At 48.5% G+C, this 23,633-nt stretch overlaps 1 protein-coding gene across 9 annotated transcripts in view; it reads right to left on the bottom strand.

Annotated features, from left to right (window-relative positions):
• Wdfy3 (WD repeat and FYVE domain containing 3) overlaps window positions 1-23,633 on the bottom strand; it is a 241,057-nt gene that overhangs the window by 14,876 nt on the left and 202,548 nt on the right. For all 9 annotated transcript variants that reach the window (XM_039091828.2, XM_039091827.2, NM_001170551.3 and 6 more), the window contains 14 exon segments: window positions 21,705-21,868; window positions 17,707-17,855; window positions 15,466-15,586; window positions 14,919-15,004; window positions 13,017-13,097; window positions 11,231-11,285; window positions 10,917-11,036; window positions 8,717-8,834; window positions 7,579-7,685; window positions 6,126-6,279; window positions 4,259-4,350; window positions 3,849-4,061; window positions 801-948; window positions 508-662 (listed from right to left, as the gene is read on the bottom strand). In XM_039091828.2, the coding sequence (XP_038947756.1) occupies window positions 508-662; window positions 801-948; window positions 3,849-4,061; window positions 4,259-4,350; window positions 6,126-6,279; window positions 7,579-7,685; window positions 8,717-8,834; window positions 10,917-11,036; window positions 11,231-11,285; window positions 13,017-13,097; window positions 14,919-15,004; window positions 15,466-15,586; window positions 17,707-17,855; window positions 21,705-21,868 (1,763 nt within the window).

Raw genomic sequence — 23,633 nt, 5'->3', positions numbered from 1 at the left:
CTCAGGGAGCATGTGCTGCTCAGGGAGCACGTGCTGTTCAGGGAGCACTCCGCCGACTGAGAACAGTGCCCACTACCACCTGAGGGCCATGCGGTCTGTCTGGGTGGGAGGATCCCTCAGAGGCCACGAAGAGACCACAGATTTGCTTCTCTAAGACTCGGCAGCTTTTGGTGTGTGGGATGGGGCTCCTTCAGGGTGCTGACACGGCAAGGGACCAGCCAGAGTGTGACTTGCCAAAAAGAGGCCATTCAGGCTGCAGAAACGGTGAGCCCTTCGCTGGCTAGGATCTTAGAACTCTGGGAGTGCTGGGGGAAGCTCGCACCCACTTCACAAACTTCTAAACCCTCTTGTTCAGGCACCGAGTGGCTGCCCTGCCAGCCCTCTCCCTCTGAAGCAGGACATCCTCCTTCTTGCCTTTGGAGGAGCTGCAGACAAAGCCTGGTTCTCCCTGCCCCTGTCAAGCCCGGTTGTTGCGACCACGAAGGGGTGGAGGGAAGCAGTGTATACCTTGTCTGACTCGTAGGTCCCCAGGCGGCAGCTGAGGTCTGCATAGCCCCAGGCGAAGGTCTTGTTCCAAGCAGGGGGGATGAGCACCTTGTTCTGCTCTACGGCGAGAATGCCTTTATCTGTGCACACGATCTGCCCCACGGGCTCTTTGAGTTCTACAGAGAAATCATCGTGTTAGGCAGTGGGGACTTAGGACCTGAGGACTTAGGACCTGAGTCTCACGCACCACGAAAGCATCCCGACCAGAACTCTGAAAAGGAATTTCAAGGCAGAGCTTGGGGCCATCATCTTACCTTTCACGGGTGTTAGGGAAGGCCTCAGGTTGTCTAGGTGATGGAAAAAGATCTTGTCGCTGGTGGCTCCTGGTGGGACAGAGAGGCCTGCATTCTCTCCGTTCAGCCGACTCCGTACTCGCTTTGGTGGATGAGGCTTTTTAAACAACTGAAGAGGACAACACACGTGATGGGATAATAACGAACTCCGCCCTTTTCTGTCGAGCGTGTTTCCCCCACTGACAAGCTTTACAAGGACCATACACTATATCATCCCCATTTCTTGTCTGCGGAGAGCTATTCAAGAGGCCAAGAAGACTGTGACACATGGAAGCAGTGCCCCCACGCCACAGCCAGCCGGGGCGAGCATGCTCACTGCTGGGCTGAATCAACTTTCTGAAGAGATACAATCCATTCAAACTCCAAGTTGGTGGACAACCATTTTACAATGATGTTAAGTTCTCCACAACCTGATCGCTTTGTCCCTGAAGGCAGCAGGCCCTCTAACAGGGTTTACTCCTGCCCTTCACGGCCGTCCCTAATATGACTTAGCAATGGCTCTTTGGTGTCTGAGGTGCCCATAATTTGCTGCCAATCTGTGAGGGAAGAATTCAGAGAGGCAGAGAGGATCCCGAGTGTGCACGCCGCAGTGATGAGGGCGGAGCTGTGCCACCAAGGTGCTCACTCTGTCAGACTAATTCACAGCTTTTGCGATGAGACGTATTTTTAAAAGAAGAAAAATCTTTGGTTTTCTTTCTGGTCATTGTTTCTACAAGATTAAAAATATTAAAAGTTCACTTAAAGACTTTTCGCTGTCTCTGAACCACTCATCCTGTCAGTTCTGCAGGGACTATTCCTGGAGGAGCATGTCTGAGCTCTAGGATGACCTGTGAGCCCTTACTGGATCGCTGGGGCAAAAGGGCAGATCTGAGACACATGGAGGGATGTGGCCACAGCTCTGTGGTTGTCTATGCATTAGAGAGGTGTAAAGCAGACACACATTATGAAGCACACTGACTAGTCATTATGGGAAGACTTGCTAACTCAGCATAAGCTGAGTTGGGAGAAGGAACCACAACTCAGAAAATGACCCCAACCAGGCTGACCCGTGAGAAAGCATGCAGGGCATTTTCTTGGTTAACGACTTATGTGTGAGGGCCAAGGTCCACTGTGAGTGGTGCTATTCCTCGGCTGGTGGTTCTGGGGTGTATAAGAAAACAGTGTGAGCAAGCCACAGGGAGTAAGCCAGCAAGCAGCATTCTTCCATGGCCTCTGCTTCAGTTCCTGTCTCCAGACTCCTGCCCTGACTTCCCTGGATGAAGCTGTAACATAAAATACCCTACCTTCCCCCATCCTGCCCCAAGTTGCTGTTGGTCCACTGTGTTTGTCACAGCAGTAGAAGTCCTAACTAGGACAAAGACAAAAGCTATGGCACTGTGCAAAGTCACAGTCATAGAAAGTTATGTACCCACAGTGACCGTATAATCTAGGTATGAAAGTATTCTCTTTTATTGAATGGGATGTCTTAGAAATGGCTCTCTTGGCCTCTTTCACCAAAGTAACACAGAGATCCTGCAGTGGTACAGACATCTTTTAAAAAGCTATTATGAAACTGTGTGCACGCGCGTGTGTTCCACAAGTGCCCTCAAAGGTCAGAAGACGAGTGAGGGTCCCCTAGCGCTAGAGTCACGGTGGCCCTGAACTACCAGTGTGGGTGCTGAAAATGGAACTGGAGTCCCATGGGACAGCAGTGGGTCTTCCTGTTCGTTGAATGTATTCATTTCTTATAGAACGCCTGCCCTTGACACCCTCAGGAAGGGACAAAGGCTCAACTAAGGAGAGGGAAGCAGCACCGGCCCTCTGGTCTGAAGCTTCTCATTTCTTCGTGGGAGGATCAGCCTGAAGCTCTGAGGACTCTGTACTGGCTGTCCTCTGGTCTGTCCCTGCTTTTCCACAAGAAGGCTCGCCATTGTTCTGTGTGTTCCCACTGTCAACACTGGAAACCTCAGAGCTGGCGAACCAACAGATAGCAACTCCAGACAAACGGGTGCAGCAGGGACTGAGGGGGCTGGGACCCAAGTACAAAGCCTTCAGGATCGTGACAGGAAGGTGCATGAGCAGCCTGACCCTGCCTGTGTCCCCATGGTCTCGTGGCCACTTATGGCGTTTCCCTCTATCCTGTGTACCCTGCATGGGGCGATGAAGGAAGGAGGTTTGCTCCTCACTGGCTGCAGTGCAGTGGTGAGCTCCACTCTGTGTGCTGCGAGCCCTGGCTCCTGGTCAATATTTCCAGGATCCAGATGGTGGGGAGGCAGCCGGTCCTACCATAGCAGAGCCCCTATTCTCTCCGTCAATACTGTGGCTCAGACTACCACAATTATTCTCACGAGGCTTGACTTAGAGTCTCCTGAAGTTAAACTGAGGCTCCATCAAGATCAAACTGGCCTCTGAGCATGTTGTGGGGGCTTCTGAATGTCTTAGCTGTCAGCACGGCCATCAGTTAGCACAGCACCCTCAGGTGTTGGCCTGGGGTTGTAAGAATGAGAAGGTGACCTACGCAGTGAGCCTCTGACTGTGAATGCGACATGAACTGGCTGCTTCACGCTCCAGCCTTGCCTGCTGATAGACCCCAACCTGCGGCTGCCGAGAGAAGAAAATCTTCCTTCCCTCAGCTGCTCTTTTCAGGGTCCTTTACCACAGCACAGCAGTGGACTAAACCGTGGCTGCGCACTCTGCTTCCCCATCTGTGCTCCTCTGCAGTGTGTGTGCGTGCGTGTGTGTGTTATGTGGGGGTGTGATGTGATGTCTGTGCATGTGTGTGTGTGTGTGTGTTCCGTGGTGTGTCTGTGTGTGTGCATGCACGTATGCAGGTGTGTGCCACGAAAGAATTCTACTTGTGTGATTGTAAATCGGAAAGGAGATCGATGACAAGCCATCTGCTGAGTTTAATGGTGAATGCAAGGGCTGCATTAGTGAGTCTTAACTACTTGTACGATCAGCTACCAACCGAGAGAAATAGACCACACCTACAAAGAGAACCAGACCCACCAATGCCGGGAGCAGCCGTACCTGCTTAGGGATCTGACCGAAGTTGTTAATGAAGCCGATGGTGGCCGTCTCCTTTAGCGGGTCGTTTATGTTGTAGATATCCACTTGGCCCTCGTAGAAAAGGTGATGGAAGACGTTCACAGCCTCCACTGCCGCGGGGCCCTGCTGCTTATAGCCGAAGATGAGGTCGATCCACTCGTGCAGGTGGGCACTCACGTAGTCGCACTCCAGAGCCTGTGATTCCGAAGCAGCCGGTCACTGCCTAGCTTTTACTATTGATCCCACAGTAAAAGAAACCTGGCTGCGGTCACAGGAATTAAACTACTTAAGAGCCACGAGGACAATACAAGTGATTTAAAGTATGCACAGCACACTGCTCAGGGCCCTCTCTCCACAGTGGTCACTGGCCAACCAAGACGAAACCTTCTTACCTCACGGTGGACGCGGATGAACTCTCTCGGGTCCCCCTTTGCCCAGGGTGGAAGGATAACATCTCCAAGCTTGGTGCCATTCTGTTTGCAGCCTGAGCAGTTGGACACATTAGGAAAAAATGGGTGAGTTCAGCAGTTAGCTCCCTACTGAAGAGACAGAAATCCCATGCCAGATTCATTACCAAGGGCTATGTGGCTTCACCACAGAACACCCCACCCCGTGCCCTTTCCTGAAGTTGTCTGCCGTGGCGTCTCTCCAAGGCTGCTCCCTAGAGCACACCTCAGAAAGACTACTGACTGTTAGCAAAACCAAGCCAAACTCTCCCAAGTGTCTTTTGGAAAGTTGACATTACAAAGTTAAACAGTTCCTTCCTGGTAAGACTCCTCAGGGCTCAGCTAGGCTAAGCTCACTGTCCTCTAAGAGCAACACAGCATTTTCTAGAATGCTGCTGGCTACAAACCTCTTTTCAATGGCATAGGTGCAGCTACCAGGGTCTCTTATGATAAAACTTAAGTACTTAAGGTTTCTCATCTTTTGACACAATGTGTGTATATACACATATACAATATATACACACACACGTACACACACACACACACACACACACACACACACACACACACACGCACGAAGGGTCTCTTGTGTAGTTCTGGCTAATCTTGAACTCACAATCCCTCTACCTCCCGAATGCTGGGATGAAAGGTATGCGCCACTATTCACGGCTTAAAATCTTAAGAGGCTTCGATAGGACACAGATATTTATTATTAAAAAATAAAATCTGAAACACATTTTTGGAACATTAAAAGAAAAAATATTTGGAAAGACTAAGGCCACTTAGCAGAAACAAAAACATCGTTTTGTAATAAATGTTGGCATTTATTCCGCGTAAAGTTATATGGGATAATCTGACATTATTAAAGGAATCATTTGAGCACAGCGTGGTGCTCACATCTCTAATCCTAAAACCGAGGATGGGGAGATGGGGATGGCACACTGGAGGCCAGTCTGGGCTAGACAGCATGCAACAGGCAAGCCTAGGCTACACAGCAAGTCAGTGTGGGCTAGAAAAAAAGATTCTCAACGTAAGAAAACAAGAAACCATCCTCTATAAGATTTAAAGAACTAATTGGAATTATCATCTAAAAAAGGTGGATTTTTGTTGTTGTTGTTGTTGTTAATGAACTAACTCTAGAAAGGCATTTTAGTTTACAATCCTCCTAAGCCCAAGTGAGATCAGCACTGTAGAAGTTGGCTGAAAACAATAAACCAGAGGGACTTCACGGCAGGCGACTCCACAAACGCTGTGCTCAGAGGTTTAGCGAGCCCTGGGCTGCATCCAAGACGAAGCCAGGAAAAATACGTCCTGTAGAAACTGTCAGGTGCACATCACTGGGCTCGATTATTTATAATGTGGCACACGGATAAACGGCTTACTCACCAGTGTGTTGGGTGGGTTAGAAGTTACCGTATGACTTAACAAAAAGTCAAGTCAGTATAGAGACCACATACTTCTAACCCCCTCAGATGATACCCTCCACAGTGAGTGAGTGTGTGTGTATGTGTGTGTGTGTGTGTGTGTGTGTGTGTGTGTGTGAATAAAAGTAGGATCACTGCAAGATGATTTTCACAGAAACAACATGGCCCTGACTACTGGATGCCCCCTGTGTCTGTGTTAAGTCTCCCACGGACGCTCAGCTCAACCAGCTCTCTTAGGCAGCAGGAGATTGCTCTCTCTGCGTGTTATTTACACGCACACTCATGGGGAGTCAGCAAAGCAAGCAGGGTGGATCATGGCACCGTGAACACTGATGTGCCTCCCTCCACGTCTCCTGCCAACACTCCTACCAAGCCTCTCGTCTACATACCTAGGTCAAAGTTGTTAGAATTGAACAGGAATTCCGGCAGGTAGAAAAATTCTGGGATGAGTTCTTTCACATCCGCCATGTTGTGCTTTGATGCTGAGTACCAGGCCTCACGGACACTGTGGAACATCCGGTCTGCCAGGTCAAAGTGACCACCCTGGGGGCAGGAGGAGGCATGTCTCTATTAGGGAACCTCTGGGCCATGAAGTTTCTGTCAAGTTCAAGGGCTTAAAAACCTCAAATACCTTTGGCTACATTCTGACTTCTTGCCATCCTACATTAAATAAACAAACTTTATAATCTCTCTCTTTGGTGTATTCTGTATGAAGGATGCCTAGTGCGTCTGTTTTGCAGTCAAAGCAGAATTCAAATATGAAGACAATAAAAGTTCATTAAAATATTAGTCTTTAGGGGACCCCTGAGGGAAGAATTTCATGGGAACCACAGGTAATTGGCAAGGCAAGCTTCCAGGTATGGACAATGGTTTGGCCAAGTCTATCTTTTACACTAAGTTACTAAGTAACAGGTTTCCACGCAGGGCGCTTTCCCAATTGATTTTGGTTGATTCCCTGACTTCTTTGTCAATTAACGTGGCATCCAACTGTCACAGCCATGAGTGGAATAGAAGGTTATGAGACACTCATGGTTGATAAAACAAGTTGGAGAGCACTTTTACGTATGCAGCAGCCCCCTAGACATGTCAGCCTCTAGCTCTTCTCCTGACTGTCCGTGCTTTAGTGAACACAGAGCATGTCTATGACAGTCGCTATAGGAGAATGCCAAGGTGGCTGCCCAGGCTGGCTGCTCTGGATGGTTTCTCACTTCATTCCTTGCTCAGAACTTTTTTACTTCCTAACTCTGTTCTGAGGAACCCTGCCCCTTGCTGTCCTCACCTCCCATGCCAGGCATCTGCCCTGCTGTGGGCCTTGTGTTCTGGAGTTTGCAGGACCCCAGAGATCCCTGAGCAGCCTCTGCCCCCCTCCCTCCATTCCTTATCTGTGTCTTTCTGACACATCTGATCATGCTCTAAAAACATTTCATGATCACTCGTAAGAGAAATTACCAATCGCTCGCTAAGACCAGTGTTTAGCGTCTCCCTATCTAAAACCCTACAAGTGCAAGATAGAGCTTTGTCTCCACGCACTGACCAGTGACAGAACGTGGAGGGGTGACTGTAACCATGGACACAGCATAGGGGCTTTTAAAATAAAACACTGATTGAATCCAACTAATTAATGCTAAGCCCCCTCTCCCTGGCTGGAATATTTACGTTTTAACTGCGAGATCCTGAACTTTTTCACTCTAAATGAATTAATTCTAGCTTATTTATCGATGTAAGCCTAACAGAATTTCAGGTCCCTTCTGAATGACAAATTGTTACCGGTAACACTTCAGTGTTCCTTAGAAGATAACAGTTTTAGAAAGACTAAATGAGAGCAGACTTAATGAGGCTCACCTGAAGCCGTAGGAATATCTGTGTGAAGGGCTCCATCCTCACGAGGTACGAGGCCACAATCATGGCGGAGGAGTAGTGGGTGCCGTAGTGGTAGGCTGGGGTCTCCCCTGCTCCAGACGGTTGGAGCATCATTAAGAACAGGAGGAAAGGAGAAGGTGAGCGTGGTATGAACCAGCAGGTCTGGGAATGTTAGCAGGTGTGACGGGCAGCCGTCACACCAAAGGACAAGCAAACATGTCCACCACTGTCCGCTTGGTCCCCCATCACTTCTAAGGGCAAGCTGTCTTCCGCTGAAGCAGGATACCGACTTTGAAGCTACTTGTTTTCATTAGGTTATGGCTCTGTAATTAAACAGTTCTCTAAACTGCTGTGTGCAAGTGCAAGGCAGCGGTGTATGTTATTATTACAGTATTACTATAGTATATGTTATTATAGTATTACCATAGTATATATTATAGTAGTACTATAGTATATATTATTATTATAGTATTACTACAGTATATATTATTATAGTATTACTACAGTATATATTATTACAGTATAGCTATAGTAGATATTACAGTATTGCTATAGTATATATTATTATAGCATTACTGTAGTATATATCATTACAGTATTACTATAGTATATATTATTATTATAGTATTACTATAGTGTATATTATTTTTATAATATTACTATAGTGTATATTATTTTTATATTACTACGGTATATATTTTTATTGTGTATCTTTCTTGGCAGATAGGGTAGGGAGAAGGAGAGAAAGAAAATGGGATAGGATTAAATTTAATAGGCTTAAATTCAAGATATTTTTCCTTTGCTTTATGTATGGGGGAAGCAATAGTCATTACATATAATACATTGTATAGTTCACAAATATCAATCATAATTTTAAAATAAAGGGAATTCTAAGAGGTACCTAAATGAAATTAAAGGAGACATAAGAAATGAATGTGTCATTCTGGGACTAAGTGTTGTTGGAGACAGTGTCCTGCCAGCTACAAACATCTGGAGAGGTGGCCACTGCAGGACTGTTGTGTTTTTGCTGTACACGTGTGCAGGTGTGCATCTATAACAGCGGGCACACCCATGGGCGCTAGGGCACTACACCGTTCACAAGGCAGAAGGCTCTCCTCACCATTGGGATCCTCCCAGTCCTTGTAGCGCTTCTTGTACTGGGCCAGTCGCTCATCCGTCTGCGCGCCCATTGGCTTAGCCAGGTTTCTGAATGTCTTAGGGTTAGTGAGGTCAACTTCCTGAAACACAAACCAAACCCCAGTGCCAAGTCACCAGGCGCCCTCTCTCCTCCCCAGCGCAGATGCAGCGGCTGTAGGGGCAGTGACCCTCCCTGAAGCATGGGTAGACAGAAGTGGAGTTAGAGATACGTTTGTGAAAAAAAGGAAAAAAACAAACCAGTCTGTGGGCCGCTTACCCACACCCTCCGTTCAGACGCAGAGCTTGGTAAGTGGCACTGCCTGACAGGTGTTTTGGAAATTAGGCGTCTCACAGGGAGACTCCTAGGATCTCAATAACAGGAAGGAGGGCAACAGTCAATGCTTCTAGTTCTGAGCAGGGACATAGCAGGACACCTTAGACACAAAGACTCCCATTCTGCACGATCTCCATCTCTCCTGTACCCGAGGACAGTCTCCTGATGCCCCCTCCTGCCCCTCCTGGTTCCATCTAACTTCAGCCTGAGCACTTTCCTCATGTAGGTGGTTTACGGGGGGATGAATGGAAGCACTCAGCACTTAGCCATCAGCTCATAACCCGATCAAGTGACTGCCAAACACACCGAGTACTTCCCAGTCTAACAGGGATCGTTTTAAAAGCCTTTCACTAGCTGACCTAATTTACATATTCAGAAGAAATTTACTCCCTTCGGGTTCTTAAAGGTAGAAATTTGAAATGCATGTCTGTGGAATGTTTAATACATGCCCTTCTTAACAATTTTACCAAACACCCAAAGTCTCGGGCACAAGAAACTGATCCACGAGAGTGAACATACGTCTACTTGCTGCATCTGTCCATAGAGAGCCTACAGGGGAAGCACCTCATCTATACTAAACTTGGCAACTGCTAACATGGACGTGCCAGACATTGCTCTTGAGAGGGTATCTGAGGGAACCGTGAGAAGAGTCTGGGCTTCGGCTTAGAACCTCACTAACAAGCAGGGTCAAAAGCATGACTGTGCTGTGCAAGCCCTGTGAGTGAAAACAGAGAACTTCGCACGCTCGGCCTGGGAGGGAGGAGGAAGATCAGAGTGCGTCCCACCAGCAGTGTGCTTGTGTGTGGATTAAATGGCTCCTAATTCATGACTTGTGAATGACACTACGGCAAGGCAGGCTATGAGGAATTGAAAGCTGGGACAATTCTAGGCAGGTTACTGAGGGGGAGCAGGATGTGGGGAGTGGGATGCAGGGATCCCACTGAGCAAAGCAGGTGTAACGCTATCAGATCCTGATGAGGAGAGAGTAGGGATCAGAAGGAAGCCTGGGGCAGCTGTCCAGTGAGAGGCATGCTGGCAAAACTGGTGGAGGAGGAAGCCAGGGTATTTATTCAGAGGGAGGCGTGCCTTGGTCACTGGAACAGCAGCATGGATGGAAGCTAGAAGTGGTGTCTACAGAGCTAGGTTTGTGATTAGATTAGGAAGTGAGGGACCCTATGCCCGCCCCACAAAACCTCACTGTTTTGCATTCCCCAACACTTTAAAGTTTTCCTAATCAGATGAACTTAGATGTTTTCATCTCATGGGTCTTTACCCCTGACCACCATGTAAGATGTAGTCATGACTCAATGGTGGATCAGGATAACACAGTGCACTGCACTCACACCTGCACGGGCAGGGCACTCACACCTGCACGGGCAGGGCATTCACACCTGCACGGACAGGGCACTCACACCTGCACGGGCAGGGCACTCACACCTGCACGGGCAGGGCACTCACACCTGCACGGGCAGGGCACTCACACCTGCACGGGCAGGGCACTCACACCTTCACGGGCAGGGCACTCACACCTTCACGGGCAGGGCACTCACACCTGCACGGACAGGACACTCACACCTGCATGGACAGGGCACTCACACCTGCATGGACAGGGTAGGCTGCTGAGTCTTTTCGTACACTAGTATTTTTCTGAGGACAAACTTTTTCCAAAATATGACAAATAGAAATTCTGATCATTTGATCAGCTCTGATTGTGGTGAGAGACAAAGTCAGATGAATTTTTGATTCTGAGCGTGATTAACCTTTTTCTAATCTAAAACACAAGCATGTGAGAACTGAAATTTTTCATTTCATGAATGAACTGCTCTTGGGGAGGTGACTTGAGGTTTACCTCGGAGTCGTAATCTGCGAGGATCCAGGGGAAGACAGGGTACTGCATAAGGTCGTTGTAGGACCTGCCGGCCAGGGTGTTCAAGTGCATCAGATACTGGAAGTTGCTGATTTCACCTCTCTTAGGAAAGATAATAAAGACCAATCTTAGCGCAATAAATTATTTCTGATGTTTAAAAAACTTTACACGCAAAAATGGACATTAAAGAAAAAAGATTTCAATGCCCCACCCCTCCATCCACAAAAGGGAAATGTTTCCTTCTGGGGACCGTGCTGTGCAAGGCGGGGAAGGCCTTCAGCGTGCGCTGCACTCACCTCCCACCTCTGAGTCACAGACTTCTCTCCAACCAGGGTGCTGAGTAAGCCAGACCTACACAGAGGGAAACCAGGCGTGGGTCAGAGGTGCAGACCTGAGCGGCCTTACAAGGGAGGCATCCACCCACCCTGTACAGTTCCTCAGCGCACAAGATGATCTGCTAATGAGGGCCGTGATCACTTCCGAGGACTATGATGAGTATTTAGAAACAGGAACTATCTGGACCAAAGAAAATGTAGACGGCATCGCCTATACCAAGGGAGGCAGTGTTCTATGACCTGGGGTGAAGCAGAGGGCGCATCCCACTGTTCATCATGAGTACAAGAAGTAGAGGAAAAGAAATATGCAGGAATCTCCACATAGTAGGCCTCTGAGACTGGCCCTGAACAAGCGACTGACAGTGAGAATTTACAGCAGGGTAGCACAGCGGCTCAGTTCTTTTAAACACGGTTGTGCTACATTTCGGCATGTGCACTCTGTCAGAGCTCTAGACAATGCCGCTTAAGGATGCCATTGCTGAGTACTAGAAGTTGCTCATTGGTCCTTAGCCAAAGGCACCTTGGTGACACACACCAGGGCCAGTGTTACGGGTGCCACTCTCTGAGCATGTGCACAAGCAGAACTGTCTCTGGAGACCACCTAGAACATTCCTCACTCCTGTAAGACAGAGAAGGGAGACTATCTCCCTCCCGTGTTTATATTAACGATGAAAATGTCTGGAACTTCTAGGGCCTGCTTCTGAGGTTAACAAATGTACATATTTAATTTTTTCTTGCTATTGCTTAAAGAAAAATTAAAGGCAATAGTTTATCAACTTAATATATTTTCATGTATACGGGTTAGGAAAAATTCATTTATAAAAGAATTTCTATTAAGTTTTTCCATCGTGCGTGTGTGCGCGCATATGTGTGTGTGTGTGTGTGTGTGTGTGTGTGTGTGTATGTGTGTGCTTGTGTGCGTGTGTGCGATCTCTAAGTTAGTCTGTAGTCCGAAAGCACAGGGCGTTTCCAGGTGGCCCATCACTGGGTGACTGCAAATAGTGGGAGTGTATGGGACCTCGGCTTGGCTGTGGCCCAGGGGAAGCTCTGAAGGACGAGAGGGCTTGTGGCAGAGCCAGAGGTTTAAACTTAAAGACCAGACGGGCAGGTTGCAACAGCAGAGGCATAGTCAAGGCTCCATTATAGAGCGCGCCCCTGTAACCCGAGGACAAGAAGGAAGGAAAGGTGGGCACAGGTCAGGAGTAGTCACAACAGATAAGTGCAGCTGTACTCATGTACAATTATACAAGAAACCATTCTGACAAACACAGTGTAAGAATATCTTAGCGAGATAAACAATTACACAAGAAACCATTTTCTGCAATCTACAATGTAAACAGTTAATGCCAAAGCCGGTATCTGCTCAGACAACAACTCAATCCAGGGGGCAGCAAACAGATGGAGAACTTCTTGTGCAGCGCTTTGGTTTGGTGATGCAGGGAGCCTTAGAACGTGCACAGTTAACTTCACAGTGGGCAGTCTACCCAAACAAGGAGGAATTGCATTTCAGTGCTATAAGAAAACCTGGAAAGGATGGCATCAAAAAATAAAAAAAATTTTAAAATAAATGAGAGAATGCTTTATACGCAGGGCAAACAGGGGAGCGAGTAGAGGTTATGTTTTCCAAGAGGCTTTTTGAGGGTGGGAAATCTATAGCAACTGAGGAGAGAAAACCATAATTCTCTCTAGATATAAGTCATCTTAATCTCACAGTGCCATCATTTTGAGCGAGCATCCTAGTACCTACCCTTGTTCCACACTGGTGTTCGGTCTCTGCCCAGACACAGACTCTGAGCTGTCGGTGAGGGAGGGCACAACTGCCAGGAACCTGAAACAATTCAAATTACACGTCAAGTCTCAGCAGGGACCTAAGGGACCCCAGAGAAGAACAATTCTTAGAGCTTCCTGCCGCTGGCCCTCCCTCCCATTGGCCAGGAAACGGCAGGCAGAGGGCTACATGATCAGGATGCTGACCATGAGGGGCCACAGCCATCCGGGCTGGGACCCACGCTGCAGGAGGGTGTGGGAGAGCTCTGAGCAGTGGTCTGCAGGAATGGAGTCAACACAGGAGGTGCTCATGAGGAACTGCAGCTAAGCAACCACCTACAGTGGGCGACACACAGCTGCACCAATGCTCACAGACTTCACTAAGTGAGAGGAGGTGTGCGGGGCACAGCTTTTCTGTGACATCGTTGGCTGTCTGCAGATGCTTGTGACATCAGCGTATAAAGGCTTAGATCTCAAAGCAGCACGGTGGTGGGAGGACCCTGGGAAGGACGGAGGCCTTCAAGTTGGAAGACGAGAAGGAATTTCTGAAGGAAAGACACGCTCATCTGTTCCCAACACCTAGTAGGGGTGACGGTTAACAGCATTTCCTCTGCACTCAGGTGAGGAGGGTGGCAGAGCTCTCCACTCTCACACACGGGTGGGGTGGGACGCACCTGAGCTTTACCTGCTCTCACGGGGAAGGAGTTTACATCACTACTCGGTCTAGGCTGAATTAAAGGACACTCACTTATATGTTCACACACCATACATTAAATTACCTATGGCTAACTACAGAATATTAAAAAACGTGGTACAAAAATGTTAAATGAAAACTCCAGAAAAAAAATTTTAAGTTTTAAATAACTTTCATTTCTGTATACTGATACAGTTGATTCCATTTATTTTATTGTTGCTACTCTGTTGCTCTGCCTAATTTACAAGTTAAGTCTTGTCCTGGATGCACATACAGGCTCCAGAGAAGTGTTTCTGGGACTCAGTACTATCTGCAGGTCCCCAAGGTTCATCTGTCAGGTCCCCACTGTGAAAAAGGGGAACAGATGGCGCTGCTCTACGGTGACAGGCAGCACTGTGTGGTATTAGCTAGTCCTGGTGGCTGTAACCTAGACACAGAACTGAGGGACTAGGACTGCCAGGAGCTCCAGCATCCCTCCCGCACCGAGGCCTCCGTCTCCTGACTCACACGTGAACAGAGACACCAGGAGTATGTCCTCTGTTAGATCTCACCACTGAGGAAATGTTTTCAAGTGAAGGAGCTAAACTTTCCCTCTAGGCACCGAGTGCTCTCCAGTGGACACTGTTTCTCCGGGCGCTCAGCTCTGGAGCCCCACAGCAAGGTAAAGGTGGGACATCTAATTTTCATTTATTATTGTTGTGCATGTGTCCTACACATGTGGGCGCGTGTGTGATGGCACCTGTGTGGAGTCTAGAGGGAAACCATGTGGAATAGCTTCTCTCCTACACTCCGTAGGTCCTGGAGATTGAGCGGTCACTGGACTTTGGTACCAAAGGTCTTTAACACTGAGCCATCTCGAGTCTACCAAAGCATTATTCTCTTTTTTATTTTATTTGTTTACCTTTGTAAGGTGACATTTTATTCTCTTAGACTTTGTGATGGAATGGCCTTTGGTTGTTCTCACTCTAAGTTACCAGAAGGGAGAAAGCTGTTTAATAAAGGAGCTGGCATCGTCCTAAAAGCTAGTGAGAGGAATCATAGTTTAAGAGGCTGGGAAATGAAAGGAATATGTCTGCAAAGACCTCCCCTCACTGGTCTGGATTTTAAGCAACTAGCTGAACAGGCTTCAGTGGTCCCCCTCCCCCTCTCTTCCCAAAACAACGTGTAAGGAAGTCCCGTGAACAAGACCTTTGGTAGACTTTATTCCGAATTCCCTTTTGAAAAGCCAGGAGGTAATTCCGTCCATCTCCAGAGAAAACTTCAACAGCAATAGGCTGAAATGGTTAGAGAAAGAAACGGTGAAACAGATTGTAAGAAACACGCTAACTTTTTCACTGAATTTCTACAGTGTTGAGTTTCTTGAGTTCTCTCTATATTTAGGCATACAGTCAAAACATTTTTTTCTTATTACACTCAAAATTAAAGAAATCTTTAAAAATGGAATGATAAACAGTAATTAAAAAGTAGGCCCCTGAAGCGATGAAGATGTAAATTTTTATAAGAAAAGACAAACGTGCACTTGAATCAGAGAGCAAGGGCTGTGTGCGGAAGGGAGCCGCAGAGTTCAGACCATGAGTCAGAAAACACAGAAGCACTCTACGGTGCTGTGCGTCCTGGGATCGCAGGCTCCAGACAGCAATGTGGACGCTGCAGTGTTCACAACACTGGTCCATCTAAAAGTGATATTTTGGGAACAGACAAAGGGTGAGGCCTCCAGGGTGTGCTGTCCACTCACCTGCAGCAGATACCTCCTCTTATGAACCTCCTTGATGTCTTCGTACGCGAAGATACTGCACGTTCTCTTGAGTTGGCTGGGGCCTTGCCTGGCGCCTCGGGGGATAATCGGTTCATGCATGCTGTGAGGAGACAAGGGGAAAGGGAAGCACACAAAACCATGGCACGGATCAACGCGAGGTCAACACAGGGAGGCCACGTCAACAGAAGACACGCGGCAGACGATATATCATAGTTTCCAGTTTAGAGTGTGATGTAATCTATCAGCTGGAGACTGGGGAAGCCCTCTGAGGATTACCATCGAGTGCTGTCTCTGAGGATTACCATCGAGTGCTGTCTCTGAGGATTACCATTGAATGCTGTCTCTTCTTAGGACCAGCTGGAGACTGGGGAAGCCCTCTGAGGATTACCATCGAGTGCTGTCTCTTCTTAGGCCCAGCCTTTCCACCTCTCGGTTGGCACAGGGTCTAAGCCAAGCACATACTTGGGGGTCCCTAAATACAGTTTATTTCTTTCCAAATCAGAATAGGAGGAAATGACCTACAATATTTAGATATGAATCTATCTTTATATTAACAAAACACAGTTTTATTTTTTAAGAATCACAAAAGACGATTAAAAAGTTTTTCTATACGGAAGAAGGTCTCATGGTCGTTATGTGGCCTTGGCTGGTGAAGAAAGGGACATTTGCAGTGGCCCTAGGAGTGAACCAGAGACCATGTCTCATGAGCACCAGAGCTAGGTGTTCACTAAGGCTAAAGGAGGAGACTCAGCCCATGAGTGTCTTCTGATCAGAGTTGATCCGTTAACCCACCATTACCTCAGGACTGCGAGGCACAGGAGAGGGGAAAGAAGTCAGCCAGTCAGCACATGTGGGCTCTGGTCACCACACTTCTAATACTCGAGCACGACATCTGTTCTTGTCATAGCTGTATGCACATGTCTAGGTGTGCAGAGGTGTGTCTGTGTATGCACATGTGTGTGCTGGAACAGACGAAAGTGGAGGGCACCAGGTATGTCCTGATCTGTCAACTCTCTGCCTCGTTCCTTTGCAACAAGGAACAACTGAACCTGGAACGTGGCGAGCGGCCACGAGCCCTAGCAACTTCTGTGTCTCAGTTCCACGGCCCTGGGGTAACGGGTGGCTGTGTGACCTTATATGATGCTTTGAATATGCTTGGCCCAAGGAGTGGGACTGTTAGGAGGTCTGGCTTGAGACCCTTCTCCTAGCTGCCTGGACGAGACAGGCTCCTGATTGCTTTGGGTCAGAACTCTCAGCTCCTTCTCCAGCACCGTGTCTGCCTGGACGCCGCCATGTTTCCTGCCATGATGATGATGGACTGAACCTCTGAACTGTAAGTCAACCCCAATTAAAAGTTTGCCTTTATAAGCGTTGCTTGGGTCATGGCGTCTCTTCACAGTAGTAAAACCCCAAAACACCAGCTTTGTGTTTTTGTCTGTCTGTTTTTTTATTTGTTTTTTTTTTGGGAGGGTGGTGTGGTGTGGGGTGCGGTGGGGTGGGTACTGGGATCTGAACTCAGGCTCTCATGATTGTGTAGCCTCTGTAACAACGATTTTAAAAGTGATCTTACAAACTCAGAAGGAACATTTAAGTGGATGGGTACGCTGCTACGTTGTTTTATTAACTTGCCACAGCTAGAGTCAATTGTAAAAACATATCTGTAGGATCAGCCCTTGGGCATATCTGTGGGTTATTTTCTTGATTAATGATTGATGTCAGAGGGGCCAGCTCACTGTGGGCAGTGGCATCCCCTAGGCAGGTGGCTGTAGGTTGTATAAGAAAGCTAGCCCAGTGAGGAGCCAATCAACAGTGCTCCTCTAATGCTGCCCTGACTTCCCTGGATGAGGGATTCTGGCAGGGAGAAGAGAAGGCAAATTAACCCTTTCCTCCCTAAGCTGTTGTTTATCACAGCAAGAGAGAACCTAACTAAACAGTAGGTTAATGAGGACTATAATTTGGCATATAATGCTAGTGATAAAGAGACATAAAAACAATTTCCATTTGAAGAACAAGCACCTTCTTGGTGGTGGAAACTGTACTGCCCCCAGGCACACATGGACTGGGAGGTGACTTAGGGTATGGCAGTATTGTCCCAAGGCACACGCAGACTGGGAGGTGACATGTCTTAGGACATGGCTTTGGGATTAAGAAACACTGCAAATACATTTGCTGTCATCTAGAGGCAGCTTTACCTGGTGTCTCCTCACGTCATTTACTTACTTTGGAGGTAAGGTTTCGATGTCTCTTATTTCCCTGGTGGCAGTCATGGTAAAGCCATCGATCACATAGAAATGCTCTTTACCAAAGAGAAGCAGCCCCTCACTGGTGTCCAGGCCCTGGACTCGAGCACAGCGGTACATGTGCTGAATCTATGAAGAGAGTCATAAATATTTCTTCCTGTAACTTCAAAGAGGTTTGGGTGACTTCTCCCTTTCGTTACTGTTAGAGTAAACCTGGAAGCTAGGCATATTAGACCTGAGTTCATGTTGTGCCTGTAGATGTTTTTGGTAAGTAACAGGAGACAAGCACTCACTCTCATCATCCACTGAGGCCTGTACCCTACCCCGGCCCCCATCTGCTATGCCAAGCACACCTGGGCTAGTGTCTGCAAATGAGAAACAAGTGAGCTGGGGCTCTCGTGGCGAGCACAGCCTGGTGGAACGGAGGTTTGAAGCACACATATAGAAAGGTTGGAATGGGCAGCGTGCCGCACTGCAGATGTTCTGCAGGGATGTGAGCCCCAGAGAAGGCCCAGGCTCTGTGGCTACAGCCTCTCAGATGTGGTCGGAGGCCTTGGTGTCCTGGAGCATCTGCTTTGTAGCCAACATACACCGTGGGCTTGTAAGGCTCACCTGAGATAAAGCTTATAACCGCATTAGACTCGTTGGCTGTCTTCTCTTCCGGAGGTCATTGTCCTTTGTGCAAGAACCCCCTGGGAGCCACAGGATGGAATGTGTCCTTCACCCCCCCCCCCCCCAGCCCCTGACTCCTCTGCCAGCCCAGCCAAGCAGACGCTTGTTTCCTCACAGGGCAGGTTACTGAATCTCTCAATGTGGTATTGTTTTCTTTTCAAAAGGCTCATTCTTAGTAAACATTCCTTCTTGTTAACTCATTTTAACACAGGTCAAAGGGGAAAAAAATCAGCGACTAAATCAGAGCCAAACAAATATCAAGAGACGTCACTTGAGTCTAGTTGCTGTAGCGTTTCAAACGTAAGTGACCCCAGGAGAGAACGGGCTCATGAGATCAAAGGTTTGAGAAGGGAACGGAGAATATCAAGCTGGCAACTGGAGCTTAGGGGACAGGAGTAGAACGGGAAAATGTTTCCCAAAGGGCCAGAAGTTTTATGTGGAGTCGGGGGTGTGTTTCAGTGACAACCTTTAATAAACTATCGGTGTGTCGATGGGCGTGACTGAATATTTTTACGCATAATTAGGAATACCACATTGTATCCTAAAGATGTATCCAACTGCTTGTCAGTAAAATTTCAAGGTAAAAACACAAATACATTTTCTCGAATATGCAGGTATTAAGTCAATTCCACAGGACACCTGAATCATTTCAGTGAAAGAGCAGGCTGTTTGCAGGGAGATCCACACATTACAATGTATTTTATTTTAACTTTTTGAAACATGGTTTCATGTATGCCAGGCTGGCCTCAACCACCCCCTCCCCCGCCCCGCCCCATCAGAATGCTAGGACGACAGCCTTGTACCACTGACCGCATTTAATCAGGGCTGGGATTCAAACCCAGGGCTTCCTGTGTACCAGGCAAGCACTCTATCAGAGGAGCTGCATCCCAAGGCACAGATAGGTTTAATTTTTTCCCTATGGTGCTAGGGATGAAATAGGGCTCCATGCAGGTCGGACGCTGTTCTACCACCAAGCTCTTCCCTGGGCTTCACTTACTTTAAAGTAACAGCTATAACGTAACGGGGGGAGGGGGGGAGCAGACAGACTGACATCATAGGCACACAGGCCTTCTAAGCATTCGGATGCTAGCAACACAGTGTGTGAGCAGTGTCAGCTGGGGATGCCGACCATTCCGGGGCCACAGAGCCCCTCTCAAGCTGTCTTCTGGATGGATGAACTTTCATAGTTACATGTTCTTTCATTTTATAATGTCATTCAAAATTATTCAGCGCACATCTCTGAACTAAAACATCAGCACTGTTTTAATTGTACACCAGCTTCTTATTACAACTTCTGAGGTAGGACAGATCTCAAGGGCTAATACTACAGGCAAAAGTGAGGAACGCCTCTTAAGATGGGTGAACTCAAATTCGTGACACAGTAACCAACTTAGCTACCATTCCTCCTGTAGCTAACTACTACGCCAAGGGTTTCCTGTCTGTTAGAGGACTGGGTTGTGTAAGACAGGACCATGAGTGACAGTCAGCACTCGATCACATGATCACAAGCACAGCATCGAGGGAAAGGAGACTCGGGAACAATCAATCACGACAGGCCAACGATCCATGATACCTACTGAGCAGGCCACCAAAACTGAGGGAGGGCGTCTGAGCAGGCTAAGCAGGCCAGGGAGACAGCCCTAATGGGGCTACAGACCTTAAGACTAACAACTCAGGGTTCACTAGCTCAGAGGTCACCAGTGCATGGCCATGAAGGGGAGCTGTCAGAAGAAACAGTGTGAGCAACGTTTGGAGCTAAAACCATGGTGGGTGCCTGAGTGCCAGCGTGGAAGCCACTCGAGGCGCTCAGGCTTGGAGGTGGGCAGATGAGGGGGGTGTGATAGACAGCTTCCTGTGAGTGAGTGGGTGGGTGGGTGAGTGAGTGGGTGAGTGAGTGGGTGTGTGAGTGAGTGAGTGAGTGAGTGGGTGAGTGAGTGGGTGAGTGAGTGAGTGGGTGAGTGGGTGAGTGAGTGAGTGGGTGAGTGAGTGGGTGAGAGAGTGGGTGAGTGAGTGAGTGAGTGGGTGAGTGGGTGGGTGGGTGAGTGAGTGGGTGAGTGAGTGGGTGTGTGAGTGGGTGAGTGAGTGAGTGGGTGAGTGAGTGGGTGAGAGAGTGGGTGAGTGAGTGGGTGTGTGAGTGAGTGAGTGAGTGAGTGGGTGAGTGGGTGAGTGAGTGGGTGTGTGAGTGAGTGAGTGAGTGGGTGAGTGGGTGAGTGAGTGGGTAAGTGAGTGGGTGAGTGAGTGAGTGGGTGTGTGAGTGAGTGAGTGGGTGAGAGAGTGGGTGAGAGAGTGGGTGAGTGAGTGAGTGGGTGAGTGAGTGGGTGAGAGAGTGGGTGAGTGGGTGGGTGAGTGAGTGGGTGAGTGGGTGGGTGAGTGGGTGAGTGAGTGGGTGTGTGAGTGAGTGAGTGAGTGGGTGAGTGAGTGGGTGTGTGAGTGAGTGAGTGAGTGGGTGTGTGAGTGAGTGAGTGGGTGGGTGAGTGGGTGGGTGAGTGAGTGAGTGAGTGGGTGAGTGAGTGGGTGAGTGAGTGAGTGGGTGAGTGAGTGGGTGAGTGAGAGTGAGTGGGTGGGTGAGTGAGTGGGTGAGTGGGTGAGTGGGTGGGTGAGTGGGTGAGTGAGTGAGTGGGTGAGTGAGTGAGTGGGTGAGTGAGTGGGTGAGTGAGAGTGAGTGAGTGGGTGAGTGAGTGGGTGGGTGAGTGAGTGAGTGAGTGGGTGAGTGAGTGGGTGAGTGGGTGGGTGAGTGGGTGGGTGAGTGGGTGAGTGAGTGGGTGTGTGAGTGAGTGAGTGAGTGGGTGGGTGAGTGAGTGAGTGAGTGGGTGAGTGAGTGGGTGAGTGGGTGGGTGTGTGAGTGAGTGAGTGAGTGGGTGGGTGAGTGGGTGGGTGAGTGAGTGAGTGAGTGGGTGAGTGAGTGGGTGAGTGAGAGTGAGTGGGTGGGTGAGTGAGTGGGTGAGTGAGTGAGTGGGTGGGTGGTTGAGTGACTGAGTAATAAATGTGAGCTGGAGGTGAGAGCCTGATCAGCTAGAGTTTACAGCGATGTCGAGGAAAAAAGCACCTGGCTGAGACAGCTGGATGGCTTGTCCCCATACCCCTAAAGAGAGGTGTGGTCTAACAACAGTCAGAGGAGAGTGAATCACAGGTCAGTGTGAACCCCATTTCTGATGAAACTTTGCACTGTTGAGTGCAAACAGGACAAAGCCCTTGCTTAGCGGGCTCTCTTGTACCTTGTCTTGGGATGCTAAGCTCACTCCTCCCTCTCTCCCTCTTCCACCTTGTCTTGGAAAGCTAAGCGCACTCCCTCCTCAGAAGCCGTACCTTCTCTCCCTCCTCCAGCAGGCGCAGCAAGGTGGCATTGTCTGTTTTCTCCTCCTCCTCTATGGAGCCACTCTCGGCGATCTGGTCTTGGAGCTGCTCCTGGGTCTCCTCGTCTCCTCCATCAGGCGCAGACCGAGAGCGCTTCAGGGGTGGCTTCACCAGGCCTAGAATACAGAGAGCAGCGGGGGCCGTGTGGGGACAGTTGGGTCTGAGTTGGCTATGGTGTGGGTGGCCTCTAAAGGCCCACATGCTAAAGCTCTGGACTCCGCTGTGGTGCCAGGGGAGGTCTTCAGTCTCTGCTCACCTGGAATGACTGATTCTCAGGGAATGTCAGGTCTGTTCTGAAATGTTCAGCCGAGGTGGTTGCGAGAGAACATGCGTGTTTTAACGGAAGCAGAGGGCAGTACTATTAGACAGCGTTCTCTTTATTCACTCAACTGGATGTGAAGCTTAGATTTCACTCATTTTTAATTAATCTCAAGTGTTCTGTCTGCATGCCTGTCTGTACATGTGTGCCCGATGCCCACAGGAGCAGAAGAGAGCGTTGGATCCCCTACAAGTGGAGTTATAGACGGTGTGAGCCACTATGTGGGTTCCAGGAATCAAACCTGGGTCCTCTGGAAGAGCAGCAAAACCCTTACCCAATCAATCAGCCATCTCTCCAGCCCTGAAACAGGATTTTAATTTACTGACAATTTTAATACTAAATTTTAATATCCTGGCTTTTAATTTAAAAACTTTTAATTGAAAGTTCTTAATTTACATTTTGGGACTTAGTTTCCGAAACTGAAAACATTTTGAGTTTGTAGTCACTCAGACCCTTCAAGAAAGTCAAAGCAGAGGATTAATTTATACATTCAACACAGATTAGGTCTTCTATTGTGCTAGAACACGCCGTCAGAGTAAGGGGCGGAGAGGATCTGGGTCTGGAGAGAGGGTTCAGGAGGTAAACTAGCTGTAAGCTGAGTGCAATCCCAGCACCGGTGTGGCTGAGACAGGAGCATTCTCAGGACTGCTGGGCACTCAGCCTGGCGAATCAGTGAACTGCAGGCCGGTGAGTGACGGCACAGGACAAGGTGATGACCTTGGGCTTCCACAGGAAACCCACACAACAGGCAAACGCCACAAAAGAAATGGTCTCTGCCTTTGACAAGATGGACACATCTAAAAGGGTCAGGAAGCAGTGAGAGAGAACACAGTGCACGCACACAAGGGAGGAGAGCAAAGCTCCACCCGGGCAGGAGCCAGACTTAGAGGCGGATGCTGTGGGACGGGGCTTGTTATGCTGAGCTCCCAGGCTTCCAGGAAGGGGCGAGAGCGGTGTGGAGCCCGAGAGGCGGCCAGCAGGTGGCTGCAGTGAAGCCCACCCCACACTGAAGTCCAGGAGCCTAAATGTGAGATCACTTCTTCAGTTTCAGAAAGACTGCTCCTTTTTAATATTACATATTGATGATGTTCCGAATGTTTTAACTTTGGAATTATTTATTTACTTGCTTAGAATCAGGTTTCACTGAGTGCTCTGCCAAACACACGCACGCACGCGCGCGCGCACACACACACACACACACACACACATACATACACTCTCACACACACTCACACACATACATACACTCACACACACACTCACACACATACATACACTCACACACACACTCACACACATACATACACTCACACATACACACTCACACACATACATACACTCTCACACACACTCACACACATACATACACTCACACACACACTCACACACATACATACACTCACACATACATACACACACACGCACACACACACATACATACACTCTCACACACACACATACATACACTCACACACACACTCACACACACACTCACACATACATACACTCACACATACACACTCACACACACATACACTCACACATACATACACTCACATACA

Source organism: Rattus norvegicus, chromosome 14 (assembly GCF_036323735.1).
Source record: "Rattus norvegicus strain BN/NHsdMcwi chromosome 14, GRCr8, whole genome shotgun sequence".
Taxonomy (NCBI): domain Eukaryota; kingdom Metazoa; phylum Chordata; class Mammalia; order Rodentia; family Muridae; genus Rattus; species Rattus norvegicus.
This window is presented reverse-complemented; position numbering and strand designations above follow the sequence as displayed.